Raw genomic sequence first — 20,105 nt, 5'->3', positions numbered from 1 at the left:
GCTTCAGGACTCACCTGACTGGGATGTTTTGGATCATCACCTTTGGCTGCACTGCTTTCACAGAAACCCTGGATGTCCATTCACTCATTTGTCAAAGATGGGAATGTGTTTGCTTATACAACTTGATGTTTACCACAAAATTATATTTGAGAAATAGTTATATTTAAAAAAAAAAAAAACGTAAGCATTTTTTTGGAAGATAAGACCTAACATCTTTCTAGCTGAAGTATCTCATTTATGAAACTTAAGACTTTTTTTCCTTCAGATTTCAAGGTTCAGTTGACCCAAATTCTACAAATAAATATAAAGTTTAGTTTTAGAGGTAATATGTATTTTTTGTTTGTTTTGTATTTTTAGATACAAATATCACAGAGAGAGGCAGTACTAAGTAATTGGATACTACTGTCATTTGACAGAAACAAAGGTTTCTGTAGTGATTTATTTGAAATCTCATGTTAGTCTTTTCAGTCATTCCAGTTTAAGATATTTTATAACACATTGAACAGAAGAGCTTTAATCATTCAATATTATTTTTAAAGCAAAGATGAATCCCAGGCAACACATACAAAGCTTTCTATTTATTGGCGATGTGTTAGAGTTGTGACAGCTTTCTACTCCTGCTGAGGGGCAAAAGAAAGCAACACAAAGTAGTTTACAGTCTGAAACCAAGTGTTACATACAAACAACAAATGATGGGTTCAGAAAAAGAACAGCTACAAACAGCAGAGTGCCACAAGAGCTGAAACACCCAGGAAGCCTCACAGTACTGTCTGTGTGCCATTACATGAAATAACTTTTATTCTGAAACAAAATCTAATTTAGGTTTCAACTAAACTCACGACGAGGGAACGATTTCACGTGGAACTTAACTGATAGATGCCGATAATGTCATAAAACAGCTGTGTGGCAGTTTAAATGTAAACGTTACATTGCTCAATGACATTTCCACTCATATCAGATCAACATGCCATAATCTTTACTTTACACATGTTTTTTGTCTGAAAGTAATGTTAAAAAAAAAGAACAGAAATGGACATACTCCTCCCTCCTGTTTCACCAAACTGAATAGAACATCACACCACATCGGAAACTTCAAAAGCCTACAGGTGTCATTTGTCCCCACAAACACTGAGTTTCATATTCTCCACAGCCTCATCTAATATTTGTTCACTATCATGAGAGAATGTGGACTCCTGAGAGAAAAAAAAACAACATTTCAAAAGTCCACATTGAGAAACGCAAACAAATATGGTTGGTAATTTACATGTGAGCTAAATCTTGATGCGGAAGGCGGTGGTCTGCGAACTGGGGGCGTCGGAGGTGGTGGTGGTGGTGGACTGCGCGGTGGACTTGAACAAAGCTTTAAGGATGGTCTGGGGGTCCACCTCTGGAGTGGGCTGGGACGAGGATCTCTGGCCGGTGCGAGACAAAGAGGGAGGCAAACCGTCTTTCTTTGTGCTGCCGCCTGTCCCGGGAGTGTCACTCAGTCTCCTGTAGGAACCCAAAAGCTGCATGATTGTCGCAAATCTTCACAAACACGAAACAACAAGCATGCAGAACACTGAATAACACACTGAACTTTTTATGTTTAGGTTTCAGGGGAAGAGTGAAACTTCTCCAGGTCACTTACAGCAGAATAGGCTGATCAGAAGTGATCACATTTCCCTGAATATGAAGGTTACACTTCATAGGTTGACCTTCAGGTAAATAAGAAAAACTGATTAGGACAAAAATAAGGTTTCTTCGTAGGAATAGGATTTTGGATTCTTTTTCCAGAAGCACTCACCATCCAAGCAGCGGTTGTTGTACTTCCTGTACGCACTCACGGCATCTTCTTTACGCACAAACACCACTTCAGCGACGCCGACCTTGACTAGCCGCGCTCGCTTCAAGGCACCGCACACACAGAACAGCTCCTGGAAACGAAAGCACAACACACAGTGAGTCACCGCAGCATCTCTTATATAACACCCAATAACAATTAGAAGAAAAGCTTGAAGCCTGAAGTTCAATCTGCTCACCACTATGTCTTCCTCTGTGACTCGTGGATGCAGGTTGTTGACGGTTATTTTGGTGCCTTCCAGGGGGCTGAAGGTGGGCTGCATCAAAAACACATCAGAATTAGAAGCAGGTGTGTATGTCAGTAAGATGGGGATCACTGTCTCTCATTCCAATTTGTCTATGATGAACTTTTATTCCACTTTCAGGGAACCTGCTGTTTTCACAGTCAAATTATACAGATTTAATTCACTAAAGTAGTGAGTAGTGGATTTGCAAGGTTATTATCAACATGCTGCATAGTGAATAGTGGATTTTCTAAATACTGTTTGATATACAGAGTAGGAGTGTCAAATTACCGCATTAATCGCGATTAATTACAGACAAATTAGTGTTGTTTTTTTTTTAAATCATACTAATCTCATTTGTAATCTATAACTATTGTCATGTTCTCATACATTTGTAATTGAATAATTTTAGCCATATTCTGTCCTATTCCAGTTATGACCAGCCACAGTTGTGAGACAGAAGAGCTGAATGCGATGAAGAATGAAGTACACTGACTCACCTGTGGAGGAGTTGGCGCTGTGGTTATGGTCTCTGCTGTGCTTTGCTGAAGAGTCCTGGAGACCGGCTGCAGCGCTGCAGCGGAGGTGCGTGCGGCGGCCGTGCTGGCGTTTGGTCGGGTGGGAGCCACGGGGACAGGAGGCCGTGGAGCCGTGTACGCATCGTTTTTAACCACCTTGGTGATCGGGGCCGACATGGAGAATGTGGAGCCCACAGAACCAGACTGTGAGAAAGAGCAAACACGACCAGGAGTAATGAAAACACTCCAAGTATGCCTTAAATGAATGGGTTTAGCTGAATGTTGTGCATCTAAGCTTACCCGTGATTGCAGCATATTGTTGGCAGTTGTGAACTTTATTTGTTTGCTGGAGGTCCCATCAATGTCATTCAGGTCAGGCTTAAAAAAAGAATAACATGGTCACATTTGTTCTATCAAAAATTCCTACAAAAAAAAAAAAAAATCAATGGTTGATCACGCACACACACATCTGTCTGTCTGTCTGTCTGTCTGTCTGTCTGTCTGTCTGTCTGTCTATCTGAGCTCAAGGCCCCAGCTGACAGTGTGCTCAGTAAATGTCTCAGGCAATGGACAGCAGAGGATACAGTGCTGGAGGACAGATCCTCATGGGAGGACAAACCCCTGCATGGGATGTACCACCAGACCATAACTGAAGTGGCTGATATCAAGAAATCCTACCAATGGCTAGAAAGGGCTGGCCTACAGGACAGCACTGAAGCGCTCATCCTGGCAGCTCAGGAACAAGTCCTGAGCACCAGAGCAATAGAGGCTCAGATCTACCACACCAGACAAGACCCAAGGTGTAGGCTGTGCAAAGAGGCGCCTGAAACAATCCAGCACATAACTGCAGGGTGTAAGATGCTGGCAGGGAAAGCATACATGGAGCGCCACAATCAAGTGGCTGGAATAATATAGAGGAAGATGTGTGCAGAATATGAACTGGAAACCCCAAGGTCAAAATGGGAAACACCTCCGAAGGTGGTAGAGAATGAGAGGGCAAAGATCCTGTGGGGCTTCCAGATCCAGACTGATAGGATGGTAATGGAGAACCAACCAGACATTGTAGTGGTGGATAAAGAACAGAGGAAAGCCGTTGTGGTGGATGTGGCAGTGCCAAGTCACGGAAACATCAGGAGGCAGGAACATGAGATACTGGATCCCATTGTTTGTGTCATAAATACATAAAGGAATAGAACTACCTGTGCAGCTGCACGTATTCCACTTGCCATCCCTAGAGGTCGTTGCTGTGGAGAACAAATTGATATTACAAAATGAATAAAAACAAAACTACGGTGGCCCTGAAGTTCAAACATCAACAAATTACTCAAAGCAAAAACATATTAAAGACCACAACAACAATTTAAAAAAGTGAAACAAACAATAAAACAAAAATCACATTTTCAAAAACACAATTCCAAAAAAATGAAATGTTTTGAAAAAATAAATTTCCAGAAATTGTAATGAAATGTTAAAAAACAAAACCCTATAAGAAACTGGAAACGGTACGTTCTATGAAGCATCGCTGATTGATTGACGTTTGAGTTTTATCAAATGCGTCCTTAATCATTACACCACTAAAGGCTTTATGGTCAGTATGGAGCATATCCAGAATCAGCTCATGACAAATTACTTCTGGGTAAAATAATGGAAAAACTTAATTATCCAATCAGCAATGTCCCATAGTATCTACCTTTTCCAGTTTCTGTAAAGAAGAAAAAAAAAAAGGTTCCAGAAAAGTAAAAGTAATTTCCAGAAATCAAAATGAAATGTAAAAAAAAGAGGAAACCATTGAGTGATTTGTGGGAACCCCTGATGTCACTTTGCTTCAAATCTGCTCACGATCTAAACAACGGCCCCTCACCTGTATGGTCTTGGTAATTTTTAGAGGTGGAGCCATGGCTGATTGTGTCGGCGTTCCTCCAAGGCTCCTCTTGAGGCTCAGCCTGTCGCGAGCATCCATCACTCTCCCATTGTTGCTCAGCTGCGGTGCAGTGATGCCTCTTGCACTCAGTCCTTGTACAGCAGAGCTAAACTGCCGCGCATTGATGCCAGGAAAATGACTGACGGTTTGAATCTGTATGGGAGGAACCAGAGTTTTGCTCTGCAGCTGCTGTGAAATCACTGCTTTTAGCGTCGTTTGTGCAGGGATGCTGGAGAGCGTCTGCCCCTGCTTTCTGGATGTGATCATCTGCCGGGCGTCCTGCACAGCTGATGCACCTCCCCTGCCCTGAATTTTAAAACGGGCGTCTTTTTGGACAAGTTTTTCTCTGGCATCTTTTACTTGAAAACCTGGAATGAAAATGTTTGTTTTAGAGGATCTGGGAAAAAACATTTCATCCAAGAATCAAACATTAAGATGAGCTTTACCCTTTGTTGTTCCCACGCCAAGCCGCTGTCTCACATCACTTGTTCCAATGATTTGTCTGGCATCAAAATTTTTCCCATCCCCTCCTAAACCCCGTCCAAATGGAGGCCTGAGGACAAGATGAGCCATGTCAACAAACAGCACAACCTAGAAATGACAATCCCACACAAGTGTACTACATTTGTTTTGTATTTTATATTTTAAATAGTATCTTTATGTCAGATCCTGACTTTTATATATTATTTTAACCCCAATGACAATAAAGAAAGTTCAGATTCTGATTAACCGCAACAATAGGAAAATAAGGTTAGAATGAATAAGGACCAAAAAAAAATTTTTTCACCAAAAAAAAGGTTGTTTGCAAATAACGAGTGGGCAGGCTTCATCTGTTCTGCATCCCTTTACACATGACCATACGCCTGCTATATGTGCATATACACCAGAGGAAGAAACAGTTGCTACTAATTGGTGTGCAAGTGAATCGTGCCATATTACAAATAATTAGTAATAATATAGTAATAATTTTAATCTTTTGAAATTCGAAAATATTTCAAAAATACATTAGAAACCCTATAAATGTAATAAAATAAATCAAAACCAATTAAGCAATATTTTAGATTGATGACAACAACTAAAGTTAACTATTATATGGGATGTAAAAAAAAAGCTTTCTTTAAAATGGTCTATATTTGGCTCCAATCACTCTCCAATCATCTTTCCATCTATTGTAAAAGCCTTCCCAATCGTCTTTTAGTAACGATTATGTTGTAATTAGCCAAAATCAAATAACCTGTGTCATTTTCTGGGACATCCTTTTCTCCAGAGCAGCAGTAGTTTATTAGAAATTCCCCTATGAGTTGTGTTCTGGACTGTTGGCTGGAAGTAAGCCAGGCCCCACTTCCCATCATCAGCTTCTTTACACTCACTTCCACTAAGTTACAGCCTTTCACACACCCCGGTGTATCAAAAATGGTAAGCAAAATTGAAGCTACCCAGTCGTACAGTTTTGAGCCAGGAGCCAGCTTGGATGAAGATAAACGAAGACGTACATGGATGTAGTTGTCTACAAGTGGATGCATCAGAATGGAGCACAGCAGGGAGCTTGTGGCCCACTACGACACTGCAACAACCTTTGTTTGTCTGCTCCTGATTCACAACAATTTAAATATAAAAATCCTCATAAATGCAGCAACTTAAGCTTAATTTTCTTAATATATGTCCTTTATCATCAGATAAAATAAATACCACAAGAGAATGAAACACATCAGAAGAAAAAAATTCATTGGAGAAAGGAAAAGGGAATAACTTTTTAGACAAAAAGACATCACTGACCAAACTTACACGAAATACTAGTGGTTGGAAAAAAGCAATTGTGAAAGTAAAATTAATAGCTACTTTTATATATCTTTTGGCGTAAATTATTTCTATACGTTAGCCAAACCTTGCTAACGTGTCCGAGGCTACCCAGCTTAAAGCTACTTTACTTATTTACTTTGCTTGCGTAAGGCCATCCAGCACCAACTGAGCAATCAAACAACACGGATTTATACCTAGGAACCAGGTAAGTAAACAAGAGCCCATTCGTTAAACAGTACTGCATGCCTTAAGAGTTATGAGGAGAAACCCCGCTTCGCTATAAGCACAACTACTACCAAACTACACACATCCACCAAACATAAGAGCGAAACAATTCTTTTCATTTTTACGTTTTCTTATAACTACCAAAACTTAACAAGTGTTTTTTCTGGTTAAATAACCTCTAAGTTATTACCAAACGTGAGATTAACATCTTATTATCCGAAGGCCCACAGCAATAATGCTACTTTAGCTTAGCGTTCACGATGCGAGCTGGAGCTTTCGGTGCTCACTGGTCGACAAACAGCTTTCAATGTGCATGCTGCGTTTACACATTTCAATATTTGTTTAGTATCATAAACTTCTATTTTTTTCTTTACTTTAAAGTGTTTGTAGGTACCGTTTAACAGGAACTTTGAGGTTAATACCGCGCCGACGTATGACTTCATCCAAAGAAACGTCTGCCATCTTCTTCTTCTTGCTTGACTATGCGCATGCGCCACTTCAAGACAAAGTTGTCCGCAAGGAGTACTACGGGGAATGAGTTAGGCCAAAATTCATGCCAAATATTGTTTATAACATCAAAATTTCAAACTAAATTTAATTGTACTTAATGAAAACTTCCTTTATAATTTAGTGAATATATTTTAAGATACATTTTGCTGAAGTATAGTGTACAGGAAAGAACCTAAAGTACAAATACCTTAAGCACAAATCCCACACGCCCAAATAGTTTACCCACAAACCATTGCGCTGTTGCATTGAAATCCAATGCATGTGTATCTAAAGTTGTTCTTGACTACGGAATGTATTAGATCGTCGATCATATTGATGAGCTATTATTATATAACATTTTAAGTCGATGTTAAGTCTGTGTTTACATTGGTAGCATGAAAACCATGAGTGAGAGTTCTTTGGCACTGTGTCTATACTGCTGTGAGGACGTTGTCTCAGTATGCCTTAAACTGATGAGTAAGGAAAATAACGATGCGGGGTGACGCCCGTATCCTCGTTCACAATACGAGAGGAATTTTTGACGGGGCACAGGCCTGCCTGCTGAGGTGACTTGCTTACTTCGCGAGATGCCTCGTGGGACTGGGGTCTGCCCTACCCTTCCCCAAATGTAAAATATAACTACTCATATCACCCGACCCGGAACCCTATTAAACACATTATTTTCATAATTACTCAATACATGTACTTTAAATCGAAGATGCAGACACATTGATGATTCATGATAATTAACAATCCATCTAACACTGGAAATAGTTGAGGGAAATGGTAATTTTCTTTCAAGTTATGATTGTTTCATTTATTGACTTTCTTTTAACTAGTTTTAACTGGTTTACAATTTTTAATGTAAATCCATTTTTAAAAATGAGATTATGACGTATTCAATGTACCCCCCCCCCCAATTTTGTGTTTTTTGTAAAACAATTATTATCTCTGCCCGCACAATGCCTGCGAGGGTATTTAACTCAATTTCCCATGATGCACCGTGCTTGGAACAGATCAGATGTGCACAGCACAGTAGCTGCCTGTCACAGCTCCCTCGCAACGGAACCTGGCGGACAGGACAAATGGCAGCGGCTCTGTCCCGCGCCCTCAAACTGCCCGGTAAGATGATGCTGGACTCCAACGGATCGTCAGCAAAGCGGTCCGGTTACGTGTTTGAATGACAGACGCTAGGCGCGTGCCGCTTTTAGCTTTAAATCCATACAACCGACTTTTTGAATCCCCACGTCACGTTCTACCGAAATATCCCTCGTTTTTATGTCGTCATTCTATGATTCTACCATGAAGGTCAGTTTCTCGCGGGGGGGTTACCGGTCAGTCGGTCATCCCCTAAGCAGGATGCTGTGTTGCGGTCAGCGCGTGAGCTTTAGCTGCTAACCGACGTCCAAAACCAGGAGAAGCCGCGCACCTGCAGTTCCAGCGCGCGCGCGCAAAGATCAGGAGGAGAACCGAGCAGGCCCCAAAAACGAGATTTCTGTCATTGTAAACAAAGGAAACTATAACATACACTGTCATTAATTGCATAAATGTTATAGTTCATGTTTATTACATTGGAGGATTATTTATTTGAAAGGTTTTATTCATAAAAACAGTTTATTATAAATTTCGTTAATATTCTGTCACCTATTTTTGGACAATCCATTTCTGTTTTTTTCATATTTTGCAAATTGAAAACAATGAAAATATATTATTATATTAAAAATTTAGTCCCCCCCCCTCCTATGTCATAACATTATTTAATTTTCAGTTAATAATTTAACCACCCGGGGCATTTTGTCTGGGTTTTGGCCACAAACTGTTACAAAAAAGCCCATAAAGATGAGGCAGACTCGTTTCACGGTCAGTTCTGTGTGTCTCTGCAGGGAAGAAGGGCTCCGAGCTGGGGGAGTACGACCCCCTCACCCAAGCGGACAGCGAAGATGAGAGCGAAGAAGACGACCTGGTGCTCAACTATCCGCGGAATGGCCTCAGCCGGGACAGCTGCCTGGCGTCCGGCTCCGCCAGCCTGCGTGGAGGAAGATCCCGCCGAATTGTGGGTGCCACTGACGACGTGCAGGAGGAGGATGAGGAAGATGAGGATGAGTGGATGGAGAGGCTCCCCAAGAGGCAAGACAGAGACAACGTCAAAGCCTCCCAGTACTGGAGCCACAGGGACTCGGCTCGGGAAAAGATGGGGGTCGACGTGGGGCCGGCGGGAAGCTCTGCATCAGGCATTCGTGACACAGACGACAAAAGAGGAAGGAGCAAACACGCTGTCCGGAGTGCGTTTTTCCTGGTGCCTCTGTTCTGCGCCACATCGCTAGTGTTGCTGTGTGCTTTCCTGATTCCCTGCCAGAAGCGAGAGCTGCAGAAAAAGCTTCAGTGGGAGAAAGCGCTGGGGGATGCAGGAGGTGAGGAGGTTTCCCTCATCACAGATGTTTGCTTTTTTTCTGAATGCCTTTAAGAAACATAAATACTCATTAAGAGCTCATTTTGCTGGTGATAACAGTAATTACTGAGACTTTCTGTTGTCAAGGCAACATCTGCCTTTCATTTGCTGCAGTTAACATAGGATCCTTCAGAAAACCATTCAGGATTCAGTTTTTTTTTAAATTTTTAAATCAACCATGCAGTCAATTCATCTCACTTTTCTGTGCAGGCGTCACTCCCCCCCCACTGGCATTATGGGACGTTGATGGAGATTCAATGCAGGATGTGCTCCTGGGCGTAACATCCAGATCCAATGACACGCGCTCAACTCCAGGAAACAAAGGTGAACTCTGTGGAAGATCAGAGCTGATCTAACCTGACCGTCTTCTCTTCTTGGAATGATGAACTAGAGCTTTTCATGTGAGAAGGGAGGTGTCAGGTGCAAAGGGCATGAGGATGTTTGGCACAGTGAAATCTTTCTTGCTCCTCAGCCTCATATGATCATTGATAGAGTTTAAAAAGGGTTAGACATATGATAAAGATCAGAAAACACACTAAACTCAGTTTCTACTGGACATGTAAAACTGCTGCCGAACGGTCTTCTTGTTGTGTTTTTAATGAACCTACTCTTCTCTGCGCAGTTTTCAGCGTGGTGGCCGCTTCTGCAGTCGGCGGTCTGGAGCTGTGGAGGAAGTCCATGCGGGAATCGGTCATGTGGATCCAGTGCGGGCTGCAGCTCAGCGGCGAGCCGTCATGGCCGGTGTGCTTACTTGTGGGAAAGTCCACCATCATGGCAGTCAATGGCACCACAGGTGAGAGTTTCTCCAAATCAGACGGCGCTTTTTGTCAGAGATGGCAGTCAGTTGACAGTAAAAACACAGGCTGTGCTTTTAGCGGAAAGCTCAGAATATCAACATTTAGATCATTTTTATTTATTTATAAACTTAATGACCTTTTCAAAACCAAGAAAACCAACCGTTTTTTTGTGCGTGTTATAGGGATGTAATTTTTTTGAACAAAATGCAAAAATCCTCCACAGTTTACCAGTGGGTGCAAAGCTGTGCATTCTAGGAAATATGTTTAAAATTACAGACTTTTTATGAACTACAGCAGAAACAGTTAAGGACCCACTCCAATGAAAACGTTGTTTTTAACAGGTTCTTGTGGGATTTTTCTCATGATGGAGGACATGTATAAAGAAAATTGCGATTAAAATGGCATTTCTGAGTTTTTCTTTATTCAAATCTTAAATCAAGAGCAGACAAAAAAATATTGTTTTTAAAAAAATTGGATTTTATGATATAAAAAAATATGCTGGGCGGGCCATAAGCTACCTGCTCCGCTCCATTCTGATGCATCCACCTGTGGCCGTCTAGATCCACGAACGTCTTTGTTTTCCTCACCTGAGCTTGGATCTAGATCAAAACTGTAAACAAGTCGGATAGGGAGTTGAGGCAGGCTTACTCTGCGTCAACAACTCAGAGGTGAATTTCTGATTAACTTCGGCCGCTCTGCAGAAACTGTGTCCCAGAAAACAACATCTTTTTTTCTTTGGCTAAAAAAATGGAATTATCACCATAAAAAGACTTAAAATTGATCAAAGGGTTTTAGAATGTGAAATAGACCATAAAGCAAAGATAGAAAAAATGGAAACGAATCCCTCTTTTAGTGAATATTATGGATGAAGCTAAATCTGTTTTGGCTGTGTAGGAAAGAAGCTGTGGTTGGTGCCGCTGAAGAACATTGAATCTCAGGCCGTGCTGCTCCCGGACCTTCAGGGGGACTCAGTCCCGGATCTGCTTGTGGCCACCCTGCCCACAGATGAGGTTTGTCTTTTCTTACACAATACCGGCCAGTTTATTGTTCGTTTTCACTGCAGCATGACTGAAAGCATTACTAAATTGGACAGATTAAACGTCCTTACTGCAGCAGCTACAGCTCTGATCCATTCAACATGTTGTGCTGTGAACAAGCAGAAGACCAATGCCTACATTTAAAGAAATCCATTCAAAATGGATTTATTTAAATGTAGGCATTATACCCATTAGTGTAAAAGGCAATGGAGACAGCGTTACCTAAAGCGATTTAAAGGGTGTACATCCCGGCTCACCTGCTCCATTCCATGCGAGTGAACAGGTGAACTCCCCTTATAATCCCCACTACACCCAACACACCAGTGCAAACAGGAAATCATTTGCATTCAAATAAACAGAAACACTTACAGTTTTGGCCCCTACATTTAGCAAACTGTCTACCTGTCAGAGTCAATCGGATGTTTTTCCTAAATCCAACATATCTCTGCATTTTAACTCATCTAATTCTGCAAACATAAGATGAAGGTTTGCATTTCTGAGTTTTTACATTCAGTTCGTATGTTTGATTTCTCATATTTCAAATGCAGGCTTTAGATTTGTCTTTGACTTTAATTTCTGGACTCACCGGAGCGAAGCTCGGACATCCCGTCCCCTTCAACCTGACAGGACAGGGAAAACTGATCGGTCCGTTGCTGCACGAAACCCAGAAAGGAGCTTACTGCATCCTGTTTGGAATCGGTGAGGAGACATAGAAAAGTCGTCAAACGTCAAGACAGATTATTTACATATTAAAACAAAAAAAAAACTCCTTTTAGAATGTGCAGATCTGGCTTTAACCCTGAACGTTTCATCTTTCAGGTAATGTTCAGGCCATCTTCTTGTGGGACCTCTACATTCGAGCCACTGGAGAAATGCCGCTGACTCAGAAGCTTAGGAGGAGGGATCCAAAATGGGAGGGGCTTAAAAAAAACAACTCTTCCTCTCTCATGCACATCTACAGGTATTCCTTAATGAACGCCTTAATGATGTATTTGTCTGTCAAAATGCTAACCTGTGACTTACTTGGTGCTTGTTGTGTATTCTGTACTCATGAAGCTTTTTCTTGGCGTTAAATGACTGATAATGAACTTCATGATCAAATCTGGACATTAAATCTTACTTATATTTTTTCTTATTTCTAACATTCCTCAAATCAAGGATTCTTGTTCTGCTGTTTTAAAACAGATTTGGTTAATTTGCTCTCCAAAAATATAAAAAAGAAGTCAATAGTTTGAGTTAAAACACTAAATAATAACACTTGTTTTTGTGAATAATTTTATGTTTTTTAGAGGAAGAAGTCGTGCATAAAGAAAGGGAAAGTTTAAAATCTTTAACCTTTTTATTAACTGCTGCAATACTGTCATAAATGTTATTTAGTAATATTTTAATAGGTTAAAATTAAAACTATTATGTGATTGATTTTCTCGTGAAGTGCATAAATAAAATATAGAACTTTTGATAAAACTCCTCTTTTATGTTATGACTTCATTATAAAATTGCCAAATTAAAAACACAGAAAAATGGATTTATTATAAAAAATTTGGTTCTAGGATAAACTAAATTCTGATAAAATTTTGATTTATGCTGCATATTTACCAACTGAAGGATAATATTTATGGTTTATTTAAACTTCATTGATCTCTGATACCACATTTTGACTGTTCTCCTCCTCTGCAGTGGATCTGAGAGCGTGGAGTTCCTGCTGCCTCTTTTGGCAGGTTTTGGCAACAAGCGCTACAGCCTGGACACGGTTTCCAACCTGAACTCCTCCAGAAGTGACTGGGTGTTGGTGTATGGAGCCAGCAAGCTGTCTGTGCTCAGGCAGAAAGATCTGCACAAAGAATGGACCTTCAGTTCGCCTCCAATCCACAGGTATGTGGATCAGTGTGTGCTGTGAGATCCCTATGTTGTGCTCACACACACACACACACACCCACACACACACACACACACACACACACACAAAAGTAGCTGAAAGATGGATGTTTCCTGTCACAGTCAGCCAGCTGTGGGACACTTCAATGATGACGGAGTCCTGGATCTTTTCATTCAGCATTCAGCAAATGGTATCATGAAGGTAAGGTTTTTCATTTGAAGGGGGGACAAATACTGTTTGTCTTGAATTGATTGTCCCCAAAACTCCTTTTTGTCTCTTTAGACGCTCATCGTTAATGGTTCGAACGGTCACCTCTTGTGGGCAGCAGAGTTTGTGTGTCCCCGTCTCGTTTTGGACACGTCAGTGGTCTCCACCTCAACGGGCCAATCAGCCTTCCTGTTCTGGGCCAGCGAGCCAATCACAGCGCAGAGAAATGCGACCAAGAGTACGGTGAGTCTGCTCTGACTATTATTCTGATCTTTAAGGCAGAATCATCATCTCAGCCATCTTTCAAATGTCCTGAACTCATGTTCTGTCCACTGTCCAGACTGCACCAGGGGTTTCAGCAGCAGAGCCGCTCATCCGGAAACTTTTCCTGATGCATCCCGCTTATCCCAGCGTCCTGCTGGAGCTCAGCTCTACCACAGACACAGCGGTCACATCTGCAGGTACTCACAGAATGACCACGAAGATACACACAAGACAAAAACAGCTCAACGTAACCCCAAGGTCCTGAAAGATTCCAATTCACTCTGTTTTAATCATGTCTAATGTCAAATATATACATTTTTTACAACCATTTATATTTGTAAATATGGGGTGGGCAGAAGTAGAGCGGTTGACCACTGATCGAGAGATCCCTGGTTTGGATCCTGCCCTGTCCCACCATATGTGATTGACACTGGACCCCACATTGCTCCCATGTGGTTATAGGTTGGCATCAGTGTTAGACACCGGAGCCACCATCAGTGTGTGAATGTGTGTGTTTATGGATGAACAGCACTGTGACTGTAAAGCACAGTGCTTTTTACACAGTTTTATTTACAAAAATCTCTTCTATCCCTAACAAACAAATCAGTTCCTACTTGGAAAAATAAACTGCATCCACTGCTGCTGAATTTAAAAAAACAAAAACAAAGCTCCAGTTCGTTACTCACACACACACAAAAAAACATCTTTTTAGCCTCTTAAAAGAAACAGGAACCATTTAGTTTTAGTGAGTGGAAGATTGTTGTTGCCACATCGTAATAGAAACATGGCATTATTTTTACTTTTAGACTTTTCTCTAATATTAATACATAAAAAATCCTGACACTGACCACTTTCTCTGACAGTGAGTTACCAGGAGCATCCGAAAGACGTCACCTACTTCACCGTGTCGTCTCGGCCCACACCTGACTCTGATCCCAGCGCGCAGATCCTCAAGAGCATGAGCCTTAAAGCTGCCATCACCAACAGCAGAATTGTCTGGTTGGGGAACAGCACCAAGCCAGGAGCAGCTGCTAAACCGGGAGCCTTTGAAATCAACACATTCTTTAGGCGACTGACCTTCAAGCCTTAGGTGAGACAGTCATTTAAGGTGAAAAACGTTGTTTGAAGTTTATTAACTGCAGGGAATGTTTCTTTGTGCAGCAATGTGAGCTGGTTTTAGGAAATCCAGAGCTGAACAAGTGCGAGGAATCATGGACAAAAAGGGCAGAAGTGACCAACTGAAAAGACATTTCCAACTAATATGAAGATATTGACAGTCTGTTATGGTCCCTATGCTTGTTTTTTTTTTAAGTTAATTTTATGTTTTTGAAATGTAATTGTTGTTTAGTAAGCAGTAGTTTCACTTTAATATTACTTTACCTTTCCCAGTAGTTTTTTAGAGACAGTAAAGCATAAACAATAATTGTTCAAGAACAAGGAAATGTGTTTCAGTTTTACACATAGCTCTTCCAAGACCACATTATGTTAGAAACAGAACTGATTGTTTTCTTTCTGTTCATAGTCTGTAAATATTTGATGCTGTACAGTATTTATTGCCTTAATGCACTTTTATGTTTAATTTGATAATGTAAATAATCCTGTATTGTTTACCATAAGCTGGAACGGAACATAAAAAAAGTTTAAAGCATTTTAGTTTGTGTTCATCACATTTACTGGAGGCGTAACGATTAATCAATCAACTTCGAGGCAATTTCTATTCCAACAATCCAACCAGGTCGATCTGTCTGAGGCAAGTTGTTAATCAAATCGACCTATACGGTTCTAAAATTGTTTCAAAATGAAAATAACATAGTATTGATCTTGGAAAATACCATTTGGATTGAGACACGGTAGGTTTATTTCACTGTAATGACAAGTGCATCAAAGCGGACAACACACGTGATGGCAGCAAAAAAAGATCAATCCATCGTTCCAGTCTAACGTGTGGAAACTCTTTGACTTTTGTGAAGACGTGACCAGACTGGTCTAAAAGGTTCTAATAATGTTCTGTTTATTATTTTGATGTGGAAAAAAAAACCAGTAAGCTGAACTTTAGGAAACTAAAACGTGTATGGATTTGACATTGTTTGTACACTTATTTAGTTTAAACTTTTTTTTCTTGTACCAAATGTGAGGAATCTGGAAAACTTCACCTGCAATGTTCAGTACACAGAAATTTATCACTGAGTCACACTGGTTGAATTTTTGGCTAAAGATGTCTTGGATCCAGTTGAGGTCAGTGGATCAGCAACCACAAATTATGATATGAATCGAACAGTTAACATGAATCGTCACAGCCCTAACGTTTGCCTTCCGGAGGGTGTTATTTGGCTTTACAAACGCTGGGTGTCGCTGTTGTTCCCTGAAAAGCCCCTCAAGTTCCGCATCGCTGCCGTGTGAAAGGCTGTAAACATGGCGTCGGCTCTCTTTAGTCGCCTCGTCCGCCTGTCAGCACGCGCCTCGCCACTGGGCCCCTCCAGTACGCCGGGAAGGACCGTGACTCCTTACCGGTCAGCCGTGTCCTCCTCCTCCGGGGCAATTCTGCCTAAACCCAAGAAGGTGAGTGCGTGGTGACCGGTTTAACCGCTCCGGACTGCGGCAGCAGCAGAGACACACACCGACCTGCAGCGGCCGCCTGACTGTACTAACGCAGCTGTCTCTGTGGTGGGGAGCAGACCCCGTTCGGCCTCATGCGGATCGCTCTGGTAGTGGTGCCCTTCTTATATGTGGGGACTCAGATCAGCAAGAACTTTGCAGCTTTGCTCGAGGAGCACGACATCTTTGTGCCGGAGGACGATGACGATGACGACTGAAGGGCCCCGGACGAGCCGAGGGCTTCCTGTTCTCAGGTAACAAGATCTATGCTTTACAAAAAAAAAATCAGAAGCAACATCAGACATTCAAACATAACAGTAAATGATGGCGGTCAGTCATTCCCTACAAACGTTTTGTCAGTAAAACAGCTGATTCCAAATGTAAATGTTCTTCAGCATGATGTGTAGCTCCCTCATGTTTGTGTTGTTGTCCTGATGTACTGCTCTTTTGAGTCGGTGTCAGACATCTCTTCCTCCACAGATTGTCCTGCTTCTCCACTGGAAAGTGTTGATGAACACCTGAGCAGATCCAGGCCTTCCCAGGATTCCTGCTGCTGCAGTGTCCAACCCCTCCGTCTGCACCGGATTCAGGGTTTCTGATCTCCACGGGACGCGGGCTGTCACGACTTGTTTCTACTGCACTGTATTTGCATGCAATACTTTGGTCTGAATAAAGGGGAAACACTTGTAACTCAGTGCAGTCAGTGGATCACAACTCGGACAGGTTTTGATAAAGACGTCGGATCAGAAACCACTCGATCAATTCCTGAATCCTCTTAGGTGAAACTTTAAAGACCCACTCTGATCATCGTTTGATCTGTTTTAAAAGTTTTCCCAGTCGTCATTTAATTAGGATTATGCTGTGTTTAGACAACCTGTCGTTGTTTAGGCCTTTCAGGTGTGGGCGGGACCGTTGGCGTGGAACAACCCCAGCCTTGCTTTCCTTCCCTATTGCTGAGAGCTCTGTTTACCCTCTCCTGCTTGCCTACAGCTCCTCACACCCCCAACCTAAAATTACCCGTGCAACAAAAATGGCTATCCGACTATCCAGCCGTACAGTTTTGAACCAGATGCCAGCGTAGACGATAAAAACAAAGACGTACGCGGATCTAGTCGTCTACAGTCCGCCCAGTATTTTTCTATGTAACAAATACGATCCATTTCAAACCACATTTTTTTCACAACAATTTGAATAAAGAAACACTCAGAAATGCAACGTTAGGCTTAATTTTCTAAATAAATGTCCTCTATATTCAGAAATATGCCACATGTTAAAAACATGATTTTCCATGGTGGCTTTTTAAGGTTCTTTTAAAGGCAATATTTTCTTTTACATAACAAAGGTATGTTACTGGATTTCCAATTACCTCAAATAACGGATCCAGAATTCAAGTAGTGGTTTCAACTATCTCATTTCTCTAGAGCTTTTCCTTCCAACAATCATTTTGGTTTGAACCGTACCTTTAAATGAATCGGAACAAAAGACGTGATTTGAATTTTAAGGGTGTATTTACAATAAATGGAAACAGGATTCACGCTGGACACAAGCAAAGAGGTCAGCAGGCAGCTGCAGAGTTCATGGGTCGTGACCCTTGTAGAATTTGGACAGGAAGTCAGCGGGTCGAGGATCCTCACTCTCATGAAAATAGCGCATCACATGGGTCTTCTGTTTCCAGACGTGGATCATCTCCTGTAGGTCCATTTTCCCCTGAAGAACAAAATCAGCAAGTCCAGTTAAATAGGCGTTAGACACAATCGAAACGAATGTAAAGAAGTGGTGGTCAATGCAACAGTGTTTGTTTTGAAGCGCAGAGGAGTGCGTTTTACCTTAATCACTAACATATCGATCACTCGGGGGTCGGTCACATGCTTGTTTTTGTCAAACAACTCCCTCACTTTGGATCTTCCTTGACGTGTGGTGATGTCCAGCTGGAACATGGCCACTGCAGAAAGACGAGCAGCTTTTACCACATCAGTCCCACAAATACGCCATCAACCCTTCAATGAGCAGGTAACTAGGACAATGTCAGAAAGGTCTTCCTAAATTTGAAATGAAGACATTTAAAGGTCACTTGAATCTCACGAATGTATGCATTACCTCCACGTTGTTAAAAATGTATAATTCAGAAATATGGTACTTGTTTGGTCATTTATTGGAGAAGATCAGTACAAAAATACAAGGTTTGGGGAATTAAAAGAGGCAGATCTGAATCTCCAGTTGTTCATAAAGAGTGGCATAGATCCATGCTTTTAAAAAGCCACCATAGCAGTTTAAGAAATATACCCTAAAAAGGATTTTGTCATCTTTAAACAAAATCAAAAAGCTTCTGTTGTTTTCTAAGACATTAGAAATTTGCCTCTGAGTTGTCGGCAGGGCGGAGTAAGCTCACTCACTCTTTCCGCCATCCCTTTGTGTACTCCCTCTCCTGCTACCTAACCGCTCCTCACAACCCTAATCTAACATAACCAATGCAACAAGAATGGTGAGCAATATTGGAGCTATAGGTATAGTTTTGAGCCAGATCCCAGCTCAGACGTGGAAAACAAAGGCGTAGATGGATCTATTGTCTGCAAGTGGATGGATCAGAATGAAGCGGAGCAGGGAGCATGTGGCCCGCCCAGGATATTTTCTACATCACAAATACGATCATTTTCAAATAGCCTTTTTTTTATCTGTTCCTGATTCAGAACAATTTGAATAAAGAAATAGAAATACAATTTTAAGCTTAATTTAACTTAATTGTCCATCATCCGAAAAACGCTACAAAACATGTTAAAAACACAATTTTCATTGGAGTGGACCCTTAACAGAAAGTGTTGCTTCATATGCTTGCAAAAATGATTTAAATTACTTGCTATTATTTATTTTTAGTTATTAGTTATTTTTAGTTTTTAGTAGACTAGAATTTACATTATTCCGTTAGTCGAACATGTTTTTTTTTAGATAAATACTAATGATTACAACAGATGTTTTTTTATAGAGCAGACATTTGCTATTATCAGTTTCTTATGAGTTAGATTCTTTGTTTGGGTAAACATGCTGGTAGAGGTCACCTGTATGAGACTAGTCTCTGTGGGTCTACATTGTGGTGTAAACCAGTCCCACTGAATCAACATGTTCCAAACTATCCATCTAAGTTTTAATAAATCATGTTGCCAAATTCTTGATTATTTAAAATAATTGCTGTCATGTGGTTGGCTAAAATTTACACAAAACCAGCCTGACTTGAGAGGGTGCAGAGTCATAATTACAGGCATGAACCAGAAGCCGGTGTAAATATGGGTTGTTATGTACTTCCTTTATTTAGATCTTAGCTAAAACACACAATATTATTATTATTATAGAAGCTCTAACTCCAGTCGTTAGCTAAAAACTACGACTATACGATCCAATAACTTGCATTAGCAACACATAAATGTAATTTCTAGATATTTACGTGTCTGTATTTAAGCATTTCTACTAAGCCCGGTTCAAACCCGCCATCCGACAAGTTTCGTTGCGGTTTGTTTGAAGCTAATCTCTGCTGCTGTGTTAGGACAGAGGCGACCTTGACGCTCGACGGTCTTTCCCGCACCATTAAACCCCCAGCAGACATACATACCCGTGTTCGGAACCTCCCGGTAGAAGGCTCGGTACAGTTCCCGAACCCTGCGTTTTGCTTCATCCAAATCCCGGCTAAAAATCGGTTTGACAACTCTAGCAGCCCCCGCAGCTGTACGGGTCGCAGCGGTGGACGCCATGATTGCTGCTGACGTCGACAAACTGTTTCCGGTGTGAGTGTAGATTTAAAAAGCAACAGCGCCCCCTGGTGTCAGACGACAGCAAATGTTTTTAAGGCGGTGCTGGCTCTTAGTGGTGTGA

At 41.3% G+C, this 20,105-nt stretch overlaps 4 protein-coding genes and 1 non-coding gene across 5 annotated transcripts; 3 read left to right on the top strand and 2 right to left on the bottom strand.

Moving 5' to 3' along the window:
• Positions 1–549: 549 nt before the first annotated feature.
• poldip3 (DNA polymerase delta interacting protein 3) lies at positions 550–7,049 on the bottom strand. The gene is made up of 10 exons (XM_004071804.4): positions 6,925–7,049; positions 4,952–5,058; positions 4,446–4,873; positions 3,784–3,828; positions 2,885–2,962; positions 2,567–2,788; positions 2,022–2,099; positions 1,787–1,916; positions 1,631–1,697; positions 550–1,491 (listed from the first exon to the last, which is right to left on the bottom strand). Exons 1-10 carry the CDS (start codon positions 6,990–6,992, stop codon positions 1,272–1,274), a joined length of 1,443 nt encoding a protein of 480 aa, XP_004071852.1. The 5' UTR covers positions 6,993–7,049; the 3' UTR covers positions 550–1,271.
• A 430-nt stretch (positions 7,050–7,479) lies between these two features.
• On the top strand, positions 7,480–7,633 carry LOC111947841. Its single transcript, XR_002873791.1, has one exon. It is a non-coding gene; the product is annotated as a U12 minor spliceosomal RNA (small nuclear RNA).
• Positions 7,634–8,015: 382 nt separating this feature from the next.
• fam234b (family with sequence similarity 234 member B) lies at positions 8,016–15,302 on the top strand. The gene is made up of 13 exons (XM_011478521.3): positions 8,016–8,141; positions 8,903–9,430; positions 9,679–9,792; positions 10,091–10,261; positions 11,160–11,275; positions 11,851–12,001; positions 12,122–12,263; positions 12,980–13,174; positions 13,301–13,379; positions 13,461–13,628; positions 13,726–13,846; positions 14,513–14,739; positions 14,811–15,302. Exons 1-12 carry the CDS (start codon positions 8,105–8,107, stop codon positions 14,737–14,739), a joined length of 2,049 nt encoding a protein of 682 aa, XP_011476823.1. The 5' UTR covers positions 8,016–8,104; the 3' UTR covers positions 14,811–15,302.
• A 695-nt stretch (positions 15,303–15,997) lies between these two features.
• On the top strand, positions 15,998–16,934 carry smdt1 (single-pass membrane protein with aspartate rich tail 1). The gene is made up of 3 exons (XM_004071803.4): positions 15,998–16,208; positions 16,325–16,498; positions 16,725–16,934. Exons 1-2 carry the CDS (start codon positions 16,062–16,064, stop codon positions 16,460–16,462), a joined length of 285 nt encoding a protein of 94 aa, XP_004071851.1. The 5' UTR covers positions 15,998–16,061; the 3' UTR covers positions 16,463–16,498; positions 16,725–16,934.
• A 796-nt stretch (positions 16,935–17,730) lies between these two features.
• On the bottom strand, positions 17,731–20,018 carry ndufa6 (NADH:ubiquinone oxidoreductase subunit A6). The gene is made up of 3 exons (XM_004071802.4): positions 19,846–20,018; positions 18,071–18,186; positions 17,731–17,951 (listed from the first exon to the last, which is right to left on the bottom strand). The coding sequence occupies exons 1-3, from the start codon at positions 19,982–19,984 to the stop codon at positions 17,820–17,822; spliced, it is 387 nt and encodes a 128-aa protein (XP_004071850.3). The 5' UTR covers positions 19,985–20,018; the 3' UTR covers positions 17,731–17,819.
• Between the last annotated feature and the right edge of the window lie 87 nt (positions 20,019–20,105).

Source organism: Oryzias latipes, chromosome 8 (assembly GCF_002234675.1).
Source record: "Oryzias latipes chromosome 8, ASM223467v1".
Taxonomy (NCBI): Eukaryota; Metazoa; Chordata; class Actinopteri; order Beloniformes; family Adrianichthyidae; genus Oryzias; species Oryzias latipes.
This window is presented reverse-complemented; position numbering and strand designations above follow the sequence as displayed.